This window comes from Oryza glaberrima, chromosome 11, assembly GCF_000147395.1.
Source record: "Oryza glaberrima chromosome 11, OglaRS2, whole genome shotgun sequence".
NCBI lineage: Eukaryota > Viridiplantae > Streptophyta > Magnoliopsida > Poales > Poaceae > Oryza > Oryza glaberrima.
Genome location: NC_068336.1, coordinates 6,429,693 through 6,445,672, shown reverse-complemented (window position 1 = coordinate 6,445,672; position 15,980 = coordinate 6,429,693). Strand labels below are relative to the sequence as shown.

At 43.4% G+C, this 15,980-nt stretch overlaps 2 protein-coding genes and 1 pseudogene across 4 annotated transcripts; 2 read left to right on the top strand and 1 right to left on the bottom strand.

Annotated features, from left to right (window-relative positions):
* The first annotated feature begins 3,177 nt into the window (after window positions 1-3,177).
* LOC127755007 (cell wall adhesin EAP1-like) lies at window positions 3,178-4,857 on the top strand. 3 transcript variants are annotated; one of them, XM_052280635.1, is made up of 2 exons: window positions 3,178-4,292; window positions 4,365-4,857. In XM_052280635.1, the coding sequence occupies exons 1-2, from the start codon at window positions 3,211-3,213 to the stop codon at window positions 4,741-4,743; spliced, it is 1,461 nt and encodes a 486-aa protein (XP_052136595.1). In that variant the 5' UTR covers window positions 3,178-3,210; the 3' UTR covers window positions 4,744-4,857. The 3 variants fall into 3 exon arrangements, with proteins under 3 accessions (XP_052136595.1, XP_052136594.1, XP_052136593.1); XM_052280634.1 differs by having other exon boundaries at window positions 3,178-4,457; window positions 4,530-4,857; XM_052280633.1 differs by having other exon boundaries at window positions 3,178-4,857.
* A 2,177-nt stretch (window positions 4,858-7,034) lies between these two features.
* LOC127754718 (putative serpin-Z8) lies at window positions 7,035-8,486 on the bottom strand (annotated as a pseudogene).
* A 4,269-nt stretch (window positions 8,487-12,755) lies between these two features.
* LOC127755010 (uncharacterized) lies at window positions 12,756-13,929 on the top strand. Its single transcript, XM_052280636.1, has one exon. It carries the CDS (start codon window positions 12,798-12,800, stop codon window positions 13,647-13,649), a length of 852 nt encoding a protein of 283 aa, XP_052136596.1. The 5' UTR covers window positions 12,756-12,797; the 3' UTR covers window positions 13,650-13,929.
* Window positions 13,930-15,980: the final 2,051 nt, after the last annotated feature.

The following is a 15,980-nucleotide window of genomic DNA, read 5'->3' as shown; positions in this document are numbered from 1 at the left end:
GGCCTAAGCAAGGCACATGCTCAAATTCAATTGACGTGGTCAAGGGTACTAATGTCTGTACATGAGCAATTTTGTACTAAATATTTATCACTTTGTACTGAAATATATACCGTATTAGCTTTTTGACGGTCCTATATTCATTATCCCTTGTGTCAAAGTACATATTGTATTAGTTGTGCTCTGGATAGATCATAGCCTTTTAAACACCATCACAAGCCAATCTAACAACAGATGATTCCTCATTCAAAGACTTTGGTTGGTTAATCTCTGCCAAGAGAATTGATAGTTAATTTGAGGAGATTTTTTTTTTAAACGAGACGGTGCGAAGTTCTATTGATAAAGATTACAACCCTGAAAGATCGTAACCAGAAAAAACAATAAAAATTATACAAACACCCACACGCCGACAGCGCCAACATACAGAACCAGGAGAAGGCTAGCACCGGACCGACCGCCGCTAAGCGGACCAGCGCCAACACACAGTTAATTTGAGGAGATTGATCCTTTCCAATCCTTTTCTCATAGAAGTTAGTCGAACAAGGTCTAAGTTGATACTCTGACGATGTACCTAATGAACTAAACCTAAACAAAATATTGGATGGAAATTTTCAATCAACCATGCATAGCCGTTAACTAAAATTTTATGGCATAGCAAAGTGTGGCAACCAATTTTTTTTTTTTTTGAAGAATTTGGTCGTCCTAGTATTCGCCAAGGCTGTCGTGAAAGATGTTTCAATTGCCAAAAAAGTTTGGCATCAATGCAACATATTTACGACTTCATGTATAAGCTCTGCAAACTGAATAGCCATATTCATTACCTGTAAATTTCAATTCTCAACTTATATATCTTTTTACATCTAATAAGAAGAGAAGCTATGTATTCTTTATAACTAAGCACTAAATGAAGCAGCAACCGTGTGTCCAGAACTTGTAGAAACATTTTATCTAAAAAAAACACGCATAAACATTTTTGTAGGAATTTGTTTTCCTCTTCTGATACGCAATATGGTCTATATATAGGTGGAGGTGGAATTTTTTCTCTCAAGGGAACGTTTACTCGTTTTGTACATGTCAAAAAACACTTATAACTTTTTTTGATATAATAGACCCATATATGATATATCAATCCATGCTTGAATTCAACCTGTACAAAATGGAAAAAAATAACAAAAACAACACGTATTGTTTGGACTCAAAATTATTAATTTTTCACATATATATGTTGGAAACTCGAGTTGGCATGTCAAAAATACTGGCATATCATATATGTGCCAGCAGTATGCCACATGTTGATGCATCGTGTCAATTTTTTTATGACCTTTGAAAAACATGCAAAATCAAAGATAATTTCCATGTAGGGGAGATCTAGAGAGAGAGAGAGATTGGAGGGGAAATTGGCAGGATAAAGAAGAACACGAATAACAGAGTAGTGTCTTGGAGAAGAGGTAGATGTATTGAGTTTTGGGAAGTAGTTTAGTGTTTACAATTTTCATACCCCTCTCCTGCCTTCATCGATGCTTATATAGATGCACCGGATACAGTTGGAACTTCAACCTATTCGGGCCAAGCAATTTTGCTCGCTATGCTCACGCACACGGGATGAACGTGGCTTCCGTCTGATCAGATTGTCTGCTGCCGTATGAACAGTGGCTGTAACAGTGTTGTCGCTGAAGAGGAGTGTGAGAGTCCTAAAATAGGAAGGGAGGGGGAGTGCAGAAGATTGAGCAACAACATAGGGAGAAGGAGACTAGGAGAGAGAGGTTAGATGGAGAGGCAGAGTTGTGGATGGCGGGATGAATTTTCTTTTTACTTGACACGAAGTAATTAGTTAATAAACATTTTTTTATTAACAGAATAACATCATGCCTTTGCTTTTAAAAAAGGATTAATTAGATACGTACCATTAAAAATTTGCTGGTTTTGAAAATATGCTATTACTATTTGTGTATTTGTAAGGATGCCGTTGTTGTTTATTTGTAATCTTAGTGATACCATTATGATATGTATTTTACATTCATTGGACGAAAACACCCTCATCTTCTACCTCCCTCTCCTCCCTCATCCTGTCATCTTTCTCTGCTCATGCTGCTGCTGCTGCTCTAGATCGATTCAAGATGGATGGCAAGGACGTTTGCTGCTTCTGCTAGCTCGACAGGAGGCCAAAAATAGCTGTGTGCTGCACCGGTGGCAAGGGGACCCACGGCGACGAGCGGCGGTGCTTACGAAGACAATGACTCAAATCCCATCGCTGGCGATGCCTCCCTGTTGCTCCCTGATTGGGTCGAGCCGACGCCGTGCGCATCTGCCGTTAGAATTCGGAGCGTCAGACAGCACTGCGCAGGCCGTTGTGCCAAATGACCTTGTCTGATGCAGTGATGGGGAAGATGAACAGTAGAGAGGAGAGGTTCAAGAAGATGGGGGTAATTTTGTCCAAAAAGTTTAGAACATACAATAAAGGAGTAGGTAGTGGCATAAACCAAATAGCCACGAAATTATAATGGTATGGTTACAAATAATTGAATACTAATAGTGTATTTCAAAACTGACAAATTTATAATGGCATGAATCTAATTAACCCATTAAAAAAAGCTACCACGAAATATCACAAATGTGTAAAAAAAAACCCAAATATAACAAGGCAGTAAGTTAAGCCTATATTCTAAACTCCCTCTTCCCACCTTCCGCTCGTTTTTCTTGAGCATATGCTTCTCAAATTATTAAATAGTGTGCTTTTAAAAATGTTCTAAAGAAAAGTTGTTGTAAAAATACATATTAATTCATTTTTAAGTTTTTAGCTAATAATTAATTAATTACTTGCTAATAAGCTATTGAGCAAAGAAAAAAAAAGTTAACAGGTGCTTGATTATTTGGGTTCAATTGGCACGAACTATGAGGGGATATCGATTACCTAATCTGTGGTAAGCATACCCATTAATTAATTTACGGCCGGATATACTTTCGCTACTGCTAAAAATAGAACTAATAATGACTTAAAATAGAAAACAGGAGAGGAGCAAACACGTACTCTGAATGAACGGAGGCTACTGACGACCAAACTGAACCAAACACTTGTGAATCTCTCCTGCTAAATACCACTCCATACCCGCGAAAAACGCTGGGCAATTAGCCTATATAATAACGCGTAACCACGGCCTCTAAATTCATCCCAGTAAAATCATCTCGATCGACAAAGCTATAGCTAGTCCAGTCATGGCCGCCTCTCCCGCAATGGCGACACTCCTCCTCCTCCTCCTCCATGCTGTCCTCGTCGCGGCAGCCGATGCCGGCGCCGCCGATAAGGAGGCCTATGCGGCAACAGGATCAACCGCTGGCAAGGAGACCTCTGCGGCAGCCGGATCAACCGAAGGTAAGGAGACCGCTGCGGCGGCCGACAAGGAGACCTCCGCAGCGGCCGGATCAACCGCGGGCGCCGTCCCTGACCCCAACATCTTCAACAAGGAGGCCGTGTGCCCCAAGACGACGGACGAGAAGGCGTGCCAGCAACTGGTGAAGGTCCTGCCGCCCGAGTTTGCAGAGACGAAAGACGCCAAGGGCCTCGCCAAGCTGTGCATCTCCAGCGTCGGGTTCTCCGCGGAGCAGTTCACCAAGGACGCCATCGCCGCCGTGCAGGAGTGCAAGAAGACCGACAAGTGCCTCGACAGCTGCGTCCAGGCTAGCACCGCCGTGACCGACGCCCTGAAGCCCGCCGGCGCCGGCGTCAACACCGTCAAGGTCCCCGAGGACGAATGGCTCCTCGCCATCCACGCCAGCTTCTCGCAGCTGCTCCGTGGCCCCGGCGGCGTGAGCCGCCCGCCTCTCTGCAAGACGTGCTGCGACGACGGCTCGTGCAAGGACGCCAAGAAGCTCAACGTCGTCTCGGTGTTCTCGCGCATGTGGGACTTTCTGGATTTCACCGATGCGGTGCTCGACGATTTGTATCCTTTGACGAAGACGACGGGGACCAAGGCCACGACGACAGCCGGATCAACCGCCGATAAGGTAGCCTATGCGGCAACCGGATCAACCACGGGCAAGGAGACCGCTGCGGCGGCCGGATCAACCGACGGCAAGGAGACCGCTCCGGCGGCCGAATCAACTGGCGATAAGGAGACCTCTCCAGCGGCCGAATCAACCGTCGACATGGCGACCCCTGCGGCAGCCGGATCAACCGCCGACAAAAATGCCTACCCGGCGGCCGAATCAACTACTGATAAGAAGACCTTTCCAGCGGCCGAATCAACCGCCGACACGGCAACCTCTGCGGCAGCCGGATCAACTGCCGATAAGGAGACCTCTCCAGCAACCGAATCAACCGCCGACACGGCAACCTCTGCGGCAGCCGGATCAACTGCCGATAAGGAGACCTCTCCAGCAACCGAATCAACCTCTGCGGCAGCCGGATCAACTGCCGATAAGGAGACCTCTCCAGCGGCCGAATCAACCGCCGCCACGGCGACCTCTGCGGCAGCCGGATCAACTGCCGATAAGGAGACCTCTCCAGCGGCCGAATCAACCGCCGCCACGGCGACCTCTGCGGCAGCCGGATCAACCGCCGATAAGGAGACCTCTCCAGCAGCCGAATCAACCGCCGACAAGGAGACCTCTGTGGTGGCCGGATCAACCGCCGATAAGAACACCTATCCAGCGGCTGGATCAGCCGCCGAGAAGGAGACCTCTTCAGCAGCCGGATCAGCTCCTGTCGTCGACACTGCGCCTGCGGCCTCGCCGACAACTTATGTTTAATTACAAACATTCGGTACTTAATATTTTTTAGGATGCTATACGAACTTTAAATAACTCTTCCAAAATTTTTACTACACCAATAAAAAATCCTTACAAAATTTTGACTACAGCAATGTTTGTAAGGAGTTAATCGAATAAGGTCTAAGTTGATACTCTGATGTGCCTAATGTTTCCTAAACAAAATATTGGATGAAAATTTTCAATCAACCATAGCCGTTAACTAAAATTTTGTGGCAAAGAAGCAAACAAAAATTGAAGAATTTGGTCCAAGTATTCGCCAAGGCTGTGGCAAAAGATGTTTCAGTTGCCCAAAAAAGTTTGTCATCAATGCAACATATTTACGACTTCACCTATAAGCTCTGCAATCTGAATAACCATGCATAGTTTCCCAAAAAAAAAAAACCATGCATATTCATCACCTGTAAATTTCAATTCTCAACTTATATATCTGTTTTCATCTAATAAGTAGAGAAGCTATTCTTTATTATAACTAAGCACTAAATTAAGCAACAACCGTGTGTCTAGAACATGCAGAAACATTTTATCTAAAAAAAACGCAGAAACATTTTTGTAGGAATTTGTTTTCCTCTTCTCATATGCAATATGGTCTATAACACGAGATCTATATAGGCGGAGGTGGAATTTTTTCTTTCTAGGGAACGTTGTCAACCAAAAAGTTAAAAAACAACTTTTTTTTAATATAATAGACCCATTATAAGATATATCAATCCATATTTGAATTCGACCAAACTAACACGTACTGTTTGAACTGAATATTATTATTATTTTACATATATTGAGTTTGCATGTTTTATGTAACAATATGCCACCAGCGTTTAATATTTCGGTTTGGTCATTTGTAGGGTGAAAATTTCGGTCCGAATTATATGAATTTTTAAACAAAATTTGAATAAAATATTACCAAATTCATGAAAAAAAATTAAAAAATTAAAAATTTCGGCCAAAATAATATCATATGGGGGGGGTCCGATAGAACCAAAATTTTCCAAAATCCGAAATTTTGAATCCTGTATGCCACATGTTGATGCATCATGCCACCTTTGAAGTTTGAAGTGAAATGCAAAATCAAAGATAATTTCCATGTAGTGATAATAAATACTCCCTCCATTTTACAATGTAAGACTTTCTAGCATTGTCCATATTTATATAGATGCTAATGAATCTATTTATATAATAATGTCCAGATTCATTAGCATTTATTTATATAACGGAGGAAGCAAATCACTTTCCTCTCTATAGTCTATTCACTACTCTTCGGAAAAAAATTTGGTGGAGACTGGGTGTAAACCGGCTCCCGTGCAGCCCCGACCCCGATGGTTGCCACGCGGACAACCTTAGGATCGAACGTCTCGCTGTGCATGGCTCCAAGCGCAGCGCAAACAGGACAGAGGAGTCGCGACTCGCTTGATGGCTCTGGGCCCGTCGGCTCACCGGCTCAGATCATATCAACATCTCTTCTCAGCAGCAGCCACTGTCGCCGATGCAGCCTCTCTCGTCCGTCGTCCGCATGGCGGCGATAGAGAGTGGCCGAGGGCGACCACCCTGGCTGAGGACGTACGAAGACGACGCGCCGCCTGGGGCAACGTAGAGGTTGAGGTCGCCCTGTTTGCCGGCGGCTAGCGCAGAGATGTACTCCATCTTCCTATATATGGGCAGTAGCTGCTATACTCTCTCTTCCCAATCACAGGCTCACGGGCTTCTTTCTCACCATGGCGCAGGATTGATTTGATTAGTTAGTTTGATCTGGGCTTCTGCATTCAAACTTTAGTGTAGTTGTTAACTGCTATATTTCAATGGATGTACGTAGTCTGAATGTTTGCAGATTCTAATTAGATTTGATAAAGTACTAATATTGATTTTGGTCTTTTACCATGTAGATTTGAAACATACTAAAGATTTTGGAGATTTGAGCATTTCATTTCTTCATGGTCACTTGGTCAGTGCATATATTTCAGTAAAAGATCAGTGTCAAGTTCAGTTGAACAAATTAATATATCATACGGTTTTCCGGCCGAGTGGACGACGTTCGAGAAAGGGAGTGGTGACGGACGAGAGACTGTAGATGAGAAAGGCGCCGCTTGCCGCCGCCGCCGGCGGCTGCGGAGGAACCGGTAGGAGAGGGATCTGAGCCTGCAAGCCGACGGCCCGGGAGCCGAGTCGAGCGAGGCTCATCTGCCGTATTTGCGTTGTGCTTGAAGCCGCAACGAGCTAGACGTCCGATTCTGAGATTGTCCACGCGGCAACCATCGGGGTCAGGATTGCCCAGAAGCCTACTCTTCCTCGGAAGGATCGAGCACATGCCCTGCGAAGACGATGGCTTACGACCTCTCCTCCACGATGAAGAAGGCGAACGGATGGTCGGCGACGAAGTCCACCAGCTTCGGCGGCGGCGTGTAGTCGTCGTCGTACAGCGAGCACCCGAGGTCGTCGTCGGACTCCTCCGTGTACGCCGCCGCCTCGCTCCCCTCCTCGTTCACCTCCACCACCGCCTTGTGGATCACGCTGCTCACGAACATCGCCGCGTCCTCGCCGTCGCCCTCCACCGCGATGCCGCTCATCTCCGCGGCGAACATGTCGAACGGCAGGCGGAGCCCGAGGCCGCGGAGGACGTCGGCGATGCCGTAGTGGCAGAAGGCGAGCTTGAACTTGGGCACCCGGAACCTGCCCACGGGGACGCACCCCGGCGGGAGGTGGTCGTCGACGAACTCCGGCGAGGCGGTGATCCTGTCGAGGAGGCCCGGGAGGCCGTCGCGGTCGTCGGGGAGGAAGACGAGCATGGCGAACGACGGGAGGCTGTAGCGGAGCTTGAGGTTGTAGGTGTCGCTCGTCGCCTTGTACGGCAGGCGGAGCACCCTGAAGCCGTCGTGGCAGGCGACGTGGTGGTAGCTCCCCGACGGCCGCTGCATGAAGGGGACCTCGACGGAGCTCCCGTCGAGGCGGCGGAACTCGCGCTCCGCCGTGTCGGACTTGTCGAACGGGGCGAGCCACTCGCCCTTGAAGTAGATGGCGTTGCCGACGACGTGCCTCGTGTCCACGCTCTGGCTCTCCGGCTTGATCACCTCCGTGATCAGGTTCTTCGTCGCCCTCGCCACCCACGCGTTGATCTCCTTCCTTGCTTCCACCGGCTGCATCATCAATGGCCACACATCAAATATTAAATCAAACAAAAGTTGATGAATTAGCTACTCCATCCGTCTCTAAATATTTGACGCTGTTGATTTTTTAGCATATGTTTTACCGTTCGTTTTATTCAAAAACTTTTGTGAAATATATAAAACTATATGTATACATAAAAGTATATCTAACAATGAATCAAATGATAGGAAAAGAATTAATAATTATTTAAATTTTTTAAATAAGATGAACGGTTAAACATATTTAAAAAAGTTAACGGCGTCAAATATTTACAAATGGAGAGAGTAGATCTGATGAATTTGAGGTGGATTTGTGAGAGGATTTACGTGATTCTTGAAGTCGACGGTGGAGGCGGCGCCCTTGTACGTGCCGACGATGGCGTCGCGGTACGCCGGCTTGAGCGAGTACGACGCGTCGAGCCACGAGCCGCAGGCGAAGGAGACGCACGGGCCGCCGGTGGGGGCCTGGTCGGCGAGGACGCGGCCCATGACGACGCCGCGGACGAACGCCTCAAGCTCCGGGCGCGACGGCGCGCCGGCCACGGCGAGGATCTCGGCGAGCGTGCTCCCGCCGGCGCCGGCCGACATCATCGCGACGGCGACGTGGATGGACAGCGGGGAGAAGATGAGGTTGCCGCCCGCCGCGCCCGACGAGCCCGACGCGAGGCTCTTCAGCAGGCGCGCCGCCAGCGCCGCCTGTCCGGACCGGCAGGCTTCGCCGCCGCCGACCGTGTCGTCCTCCTTCGCCGCCGCCATGGCAAATCGACGACTTCTTGGCTTGCTGGCTGCACGAGATGTTAACCTAATCCGGTATAATAGGTGGCGTTGCAGCTAGCGATGCGTCAATTTGTAGGGGTTTCGAAGTTTAGATTTGATTCGGAGTAGAACTCTACATGTATACTTCTGTTTGTGAATTGTGACGTGCACGATTACCTAAAAAGGATGCCGGCGATATTTTCAGTTTCTGGGCTCATTGAATATTCTATTTTGGAAAAAGTCCAAATACTCTCCTAAGCTCCGCCTATCACCTTAAACTTTAAAATCGGATATCTAACCCCCTAAACTTTACAATACAATCTATATTACAAAGTTTAGAATGCTAGACGGACTTTCATCTAAAATTTAGGGGGGGTATTTGAATTTTTTCCTTCTATTTTTCTAACATATAAGTGTACTTTATATGTAAAAACAAACTTTATATATGTACTATAGTTGGAGAAAGTGTTTTCATCCGTGGAAGGAATATTATCTTTTTTTATGCCACCTAAATAGTCATTAAAAAAATAAAAGACATTGACAAGATAGATTAATATGAAACATTACTCCACAAACATATATCACGGTGGTTGTGGAGTTGGTCAAGAGCTATCTGTCCTCGCCATTGCCAATTCCAATTCCTTCGCTCGCGCTCATGCTCGATCTGGTGGTCATGACGAGGGGGCAATCAGACCTACACATTACAACAGAACCAGGCATTCGTAACCCCAAAAGATATATTATACTGTCTAAGATAAGATATGGAGGAAGTGGAAGATGAACCATCACAAAAGTAGGATCATCGTTTTGGCCCCACGTCTGTGACGGTTGCAATATCAGTGATATATTGTAAGGTCTATCTGTCTATCTTCACGGAAGACGTATCTTTGTTCTCCGTCTACCAAACCGCTCACCTTCTCTCTTGCTCGTACCCTGCTGCTTACTGACCCTCTCGCACTTGCCCTCTTTGCCATGGCCTCACCTCTTGCTCCAACTCCACCGCTACCGCACATATTGTGTTCCCATAGTGGAGCTTTCCACCTCCTCCTTGATGTTGTCGATGCCCCGAGATCACCCAACCAAGCTCGCCGTCCTTGTCACTGGGCTGTCTAGATCCAAAGCAGCTTCCACTTCCTCTTTCTACTCTTGTTGTCAACATCCGTAGTTCTAGTGGTAACAAAGTGCGAGACGTCAGCCTAGGGTTTACTTTTTTGGTTTAGCTGATTTGATCGGAGGTCACCGATATACCGAAATTTCGAACAAAATTTAGTTAAATTTGAACAAATATTACCTAAATCATGAAAAATTTAAAAAAGTAAAAAATTTCGGCCAGAATAATATCATATCAGAGGGGTCCGAAATGAGCGAAATTTCAGAAATTTCAGTCCGAAATTTCTAACCATGATCAGGCCTGGCCTCCTAATAGTCATGGTCCACTAGATCCAGATGACCCTGACCTCATGGTGGGGTGGTGTCGGTGGCAAAGGGTGGAGCAAGTAGAAGGTGGCAAAGGTAGGAGGAAGTAGGAAGGTAGTGTTAGCGGATCAGATGGTGCTTGATGCTGCAACTTCAACAAAGGAGAGGCACAGGCTAATATAAGTGTTTGGTGGAGTGGCCTCGACGACGACGAGCGGCTGTGTTGTGATGGCGGCAGCTAGTGGCCTCGACTTTTTCTAATAGCTAGCTGCTCGGGCATGGCATGCAAGCATGTCGACGATGACATCGAGATGTGGATGGTGACGAGCTGATGGCACGACGAGCATGATTCAGGTACACATGGCCGGTACGAGGATGGCAACATCTCTCTTGTCATCTCCTCTCGATAGCACTTGGTCTGTCCTCCATGACAATGTTGGAGGGGATGAGTGGTCTGGCCAGGTGGCGACACCAACCATGGATGGGATGAGTGGGATGAGTGTACGCAAGCGTCCTTTTAATCTTTTTAGGAAAACTATTACAGATGGTGGGAAACTATTTTAACAGCTCGAGTCTTGTTTATATTTTTTCAATTTTTTTCATAACTATCTAGTTTACATATAATAAACTAGTATGATGGCCAGCACAGATTGCGCGGCTAGCATCATTATATTTTCTTTCATATATTAGCATATATGTTTTCTCATTATATTATTAAAATATATTACAATGTCAACATAATTTTACATTTTGCAATAACTTTACAAAACTACTAATGTGTAATATTCATATTGTATTTTATATACGTGTTAGTTATTAATTATTTTTAATATAAAATTTTAGTTATTTGTAAATTATATATATTCCTATATGGACTCTAAACTTGTCTTTTAATATTTCTTTTTTTAATTCTGAATTTTTATTATTTCTAATTGTATTTCTATATGGACTCTAAACTTATCTTTCAATATTCTTTAATTTTTAATTTAAAATTTTAGTTACTTATAAATTTTATTCCTATATTAACTTTAAACTATTCTTCCCATGTTTTTCCTAATTTCCAATTTTAGTTATTTGTAAATTATATTTTTATACGGACTCTAAACACTACTTTTCATTTTATTATGTTTATTTTGAATTTTAGTTAGTTTTATTTTCATTTTATTATGTTTATTTTGAATTTTAGTTAGTTTTAAATTCCTATATGGACTCTATACTCTACTTCTAATATTCCTTTTTTTATTCCGAAATTCTTTTTTTTTCATAATTGTATTTCACTTCTAATATTCCTTATTTTTAATTCCAAATTTCAGTTATTTCCTAATTGTATTTCTATATGGACTCTAGTCTCCTCTTCTAATATTCCTTATTTTTTAATTCTGAATTTCAACTATTTCTAAATTGTATTTCTATATGGATTCTAGTCTCCTCTTCTAATATTCCTTATTTTTAATTCTGAATTTCAGCTATTTCTAAATTATATTTCTATATGGACTCTACATTTTCTTTTTCTCCGATTAATGTGAGAATTTCTAAGTCATGAGAGCGAACGAGGAGGCTCCTTTTTCTATTCCTTTAATAATATAATAGATAGATGGATATCCACTCAAACTATTAGAATTCATCTCCGTAGATTAGTAATAGGTGGTCAGCTGTTGGAACAATTTTTTTTTATCAAAAATAAACTTTTTTTTTACCACTTCACATAACTATTCTAGTGACATTTGTCACCGACGTCACACCATGCTCAGAACAGCAAGGAGTTAGTTAGATCTAGCGGCCTCCACCCTAGCTTTCCCATCATCACTGTTGTCATCAATTCTTGTGCTTGGTGACAAATGTGATAGCGCTGAGCTCAGGCCGTAGATTTGGTCTTCCTACATCTCCTCTTCTTGTCATTGCCATTGCTGGAGACTGCAGGGTGGTGGTGTGTTGTCGCTGGAGAGCGTGCGAGGGTGAGCCCTAAAATAGGGAGGAAGAGAGGGCGAGTGTAGAAGAGATTGAGCAACAGGAGAGGGAGAAGGAGAGAGGTGTTAGAGGGAGAGGCGGAGTAGTGGATGCATGGCCTGATGAGTTTCCCTTTTACTTGGCATGAAGTTCTTTTATGATCGAACAAGATAACACAAATGTAGCCATATATATATCACAAATGTTGTCTGTTCAACGAAGAGCTACTAAAAACCCAAACATGTCTCTTCCTAACTTCTACTTCCTCGGTTTCTGTGATTACGTTTCTCGAACTGTTTAGTGCACTTTTGTAAAAGTTTTCTGTAAGAAAGTTGATGTAAAAATACATATTAATCCTTTTTAATTTTTTAGCTGATACTTAATTACTTATATGCTAATAAGCTACTTCATTTTAGGTGCGGAGGAAAACAAAAGTTCCCAACTACTAACAAACACAGACTTTAAATTGGTTTACGCTGATTACTAGTATATATGTTCAATCGGAAAGGACTATATACGAGGGGATATCGATTACCTGTTCTTAGCTAAGTGTACCCATTAATTAATTTACAGCCGGATATACTTTCGCTGCTAATAATGACTTAAAATAGAAAATAGAAGTGTCCAAAACTGAACCAAACACTTGTGAAGCTCTCCTATTAATTAGATCCATGCAGGCGAAAACGCAGTGCGATTAGCCTATATAAAAACGGCGTAACCACGGCCTCTTGAGCCATCAACATTAATTCATCTCCATCGACAAAGCTAGCTAGCCCAGTCATGGCCGCCTCTCCCGCAATGCCGTCACTCCTCCTCCTCCTCCTCCTCCTAGCCGTTCTCGTCGCGGCGGCCGATGCCTACGATTCCGCCGCCAGCGCCAGCACCAACGCCGGCGCCATCCCCGACCCCAACATCTTGGACATGGAGGCCATGTGCCCCAAGACGACGGACGTGCAGGCGTGCCAGCAACTGGTGAAGAACATGCCGTCCAACATCGTCGCGGGGAAGAAGGACGCCAGGAGCATCGCCCGGGGGTGCATCGCCACCGCCTGGTTCGTGGCGAGGGACGGCGCCAAGGACTGCACCGCCGCCGTGGACGAGTGCAAGGATAAGGTCGACAAGTGCCTCGACAGCTGCAGCCACGCCTTCGCCGCCGTGAACGACGCCCTGGAGCCCCAGGGCACCGGCGACGACGCCGTCAAGGTCCCCGAGGACGAGAAGCTCCTCGCCATCCACGCCAGCCTCACGCAGCTGCTCCGCGGCCCCACCGGCACGCGCCGCCCGCCCCTCTGCAACACGTGCTGCCAAGACGGCTCGTGCACGGAGGAAAAGAAGCGCAACGTCGTCACGCTGTTCGTGCAATTGTGGAGCTTGCTGGATTTCGCCGATGCGGTGCTCGAGGACCTGTATCCTCTGACGAAGCTGCCAGGGGACAAGGCCGCGGGATCAGATACCTCTGCGGCGGCCGGATCAACCGCCGACACGGCGACCTCTGCGGCGGCTGGATCAACCGCCGCAAAGGAGACATCTCCAGTAGCTGGATCAACCGCCGATAAGACCTATGCAGCGGCCGGATCAGCTCCGCCTGTCGTCGACACTGCGCCTGCGCCTCCCGTGACAACTTATGATTAATTACAAACATTCGGTATTTCATATTTTGGAGGATATAGGAACTTTAAATAACTCTTCCAAAATTTTTAGGACACCAACGAAAAATCCTTACAAAATTTTGTCTGCATGAACGTTTGTAAGGAGTTTATAATTGTAAGGAGTTTATAACAAATTTCTATACGTGTAACTTTTTCTTACATATTTGAGTAGGTGCATTGCTCAGGGCAGGGTGCGCCTTCCGTGGTTGTCATTCGAAATTGTCTTTGTAACCTCGTCAATTTAATGAAGTTTAGAATCAAAATGATGAGCCTTTTATCTCACTTATTGTCCTCTTTTTTTTTTGGCGCCCGTACACATTATATGGTACCAACGTAATTTTTAAAAGTCAATAGCAGTTTATTATTACAAGGACATTCAAATATATAACCATGGGCAATAGTAGTAATGGTCTAACTACAATATATATTATGATCGAAATTAACATCGTCGTAGACTACATTCATATGAAGTAAATCAAGTATATATAATTGTGATTATGTGGGTTTTAAGATCACTTTCAGTGCAATAACCTTTAATGTAATTGGCTAAGTTTAATAGCATATTTCTATTGTCTGGAGAAAAATATGGGTTCAAATACCTACACCATCCGTCTAAAACAACAAATGCTGACTATGAATTTGGACGAACGCATATTTTATAGTTAGAATTTGATTTCTTTTTTGTGAAATAGAGAGAGCACAAATTTAATTCGCCCCTACATACAAAGGCTGCCTCCTATAAGATCTACTTACCCGGAAAAATATGTGGTGAAAACCACATGTGGAAACTTAGATACTATCATTAGATCGTAAAATGGACGTCCGACATTCGTCCACGCCATCATGAGTAAAAATTTTACTCACGGATTTACTCATAAGTAAAGATTTTACCGTGAGTACTTTTGCTGGTAATGACGTGAACAAATCTTAGACGTCTATTTTTTATCAAACGGTAGTGTTCAAGTTTTCACTACATAGCTGGTTTTCACCACATATTTTCCCTACTTACCCGGTCACAGTGGGTAGTGTCCAGCGATGTGTAACTACTAACTAGTTAACAACTTGATTGCATTGGGAAGGGAGATTGATGATATATTTCAACCTGAAATTGGATTAATGTTAAGTACCTTTCTAGGTAGTGAGTTAGTGATTTTTTTTGCCATCCTTATTTTTAGAAATTAAGTCTTTCGATTGACACCAAATTATTTTCTTTTTCTTTCCTGCGGCTTGATGCTTCCTCTTGTTCCTCTTCCTCTACACAGACAACTTATCAATTGAATATATATGTTTATAAAAAAATATAATCATGCGAGATCTTATTAGCAATAGTTAATTGTAACAAATATAATGATGTAATCGGATTTCAATTCACATAAGTAATTTAGAAGAAAAAAACAATTTGAAGTTTTATTGGAGTTGTACTTTGAGAAAAAAAAAAGATAATACAAACATGTAGCACGCCTTAGCATAGCATGTAACTTGCACGATTTATCAAGTGTCAGGATTTTAATGGACATGCACACTAACATTACGTGCCGGATCAATAGTTTCCTCCAAAATTTACTGGAGAAAGCTAGGCATCAGACGTCGCTCACTTTGCCGCATCTCTGTGGAGTTGCATGCGTACAGGGAGCTAGGGGTGGCGGAGCATCGTATGCATGTCTGACTCTGCATTCTCTCTCCCTTTTCTTTTTGTTTAATCAAACTTTAAACAGCTTATTTCTAAGATATTTCATCCGTTCAAAAAAAATTAACCTTATACTCACATCCTAGTACAACAAATATAAATATAAAGTATGTCTAGATTAATTATATTATGATGTGTCAGTGTCACATCCTAAGAGGTTGATTTTTTAACAGAGGGAGCATGTATCTAATCTATAATTTAATTATACCAATTTATTCATCGCAATTAAATATTTATAAAATATTTCAGAAAAACGTAACGTATAAAAATTACTAACGGCAAGAATAACTACCATTACATGAAACATTGTCTCAACTAGTTAAACACAAAAAAAATATGATACAATATATTTGCAAATATTGTTTTTATTAAAATTTTATATCACTCTTGAAACGTCAACCTATAATTTTAGCAACATAAAAAAATTATTTGCTGAAACATATAAAAGATCACGTGCAACAATAACTATATAAAAATTACTGACTGTAACAATAACCACCATTGCATGAAACATTACAACTAGAGAAACATAAAAAAAATATAATACAACATATTTGCAAATACTTTATTTTGTTGAAATTTTATATCACTATTGAAAAGTCAAGTTGCAATTTTTGAAACATAAAA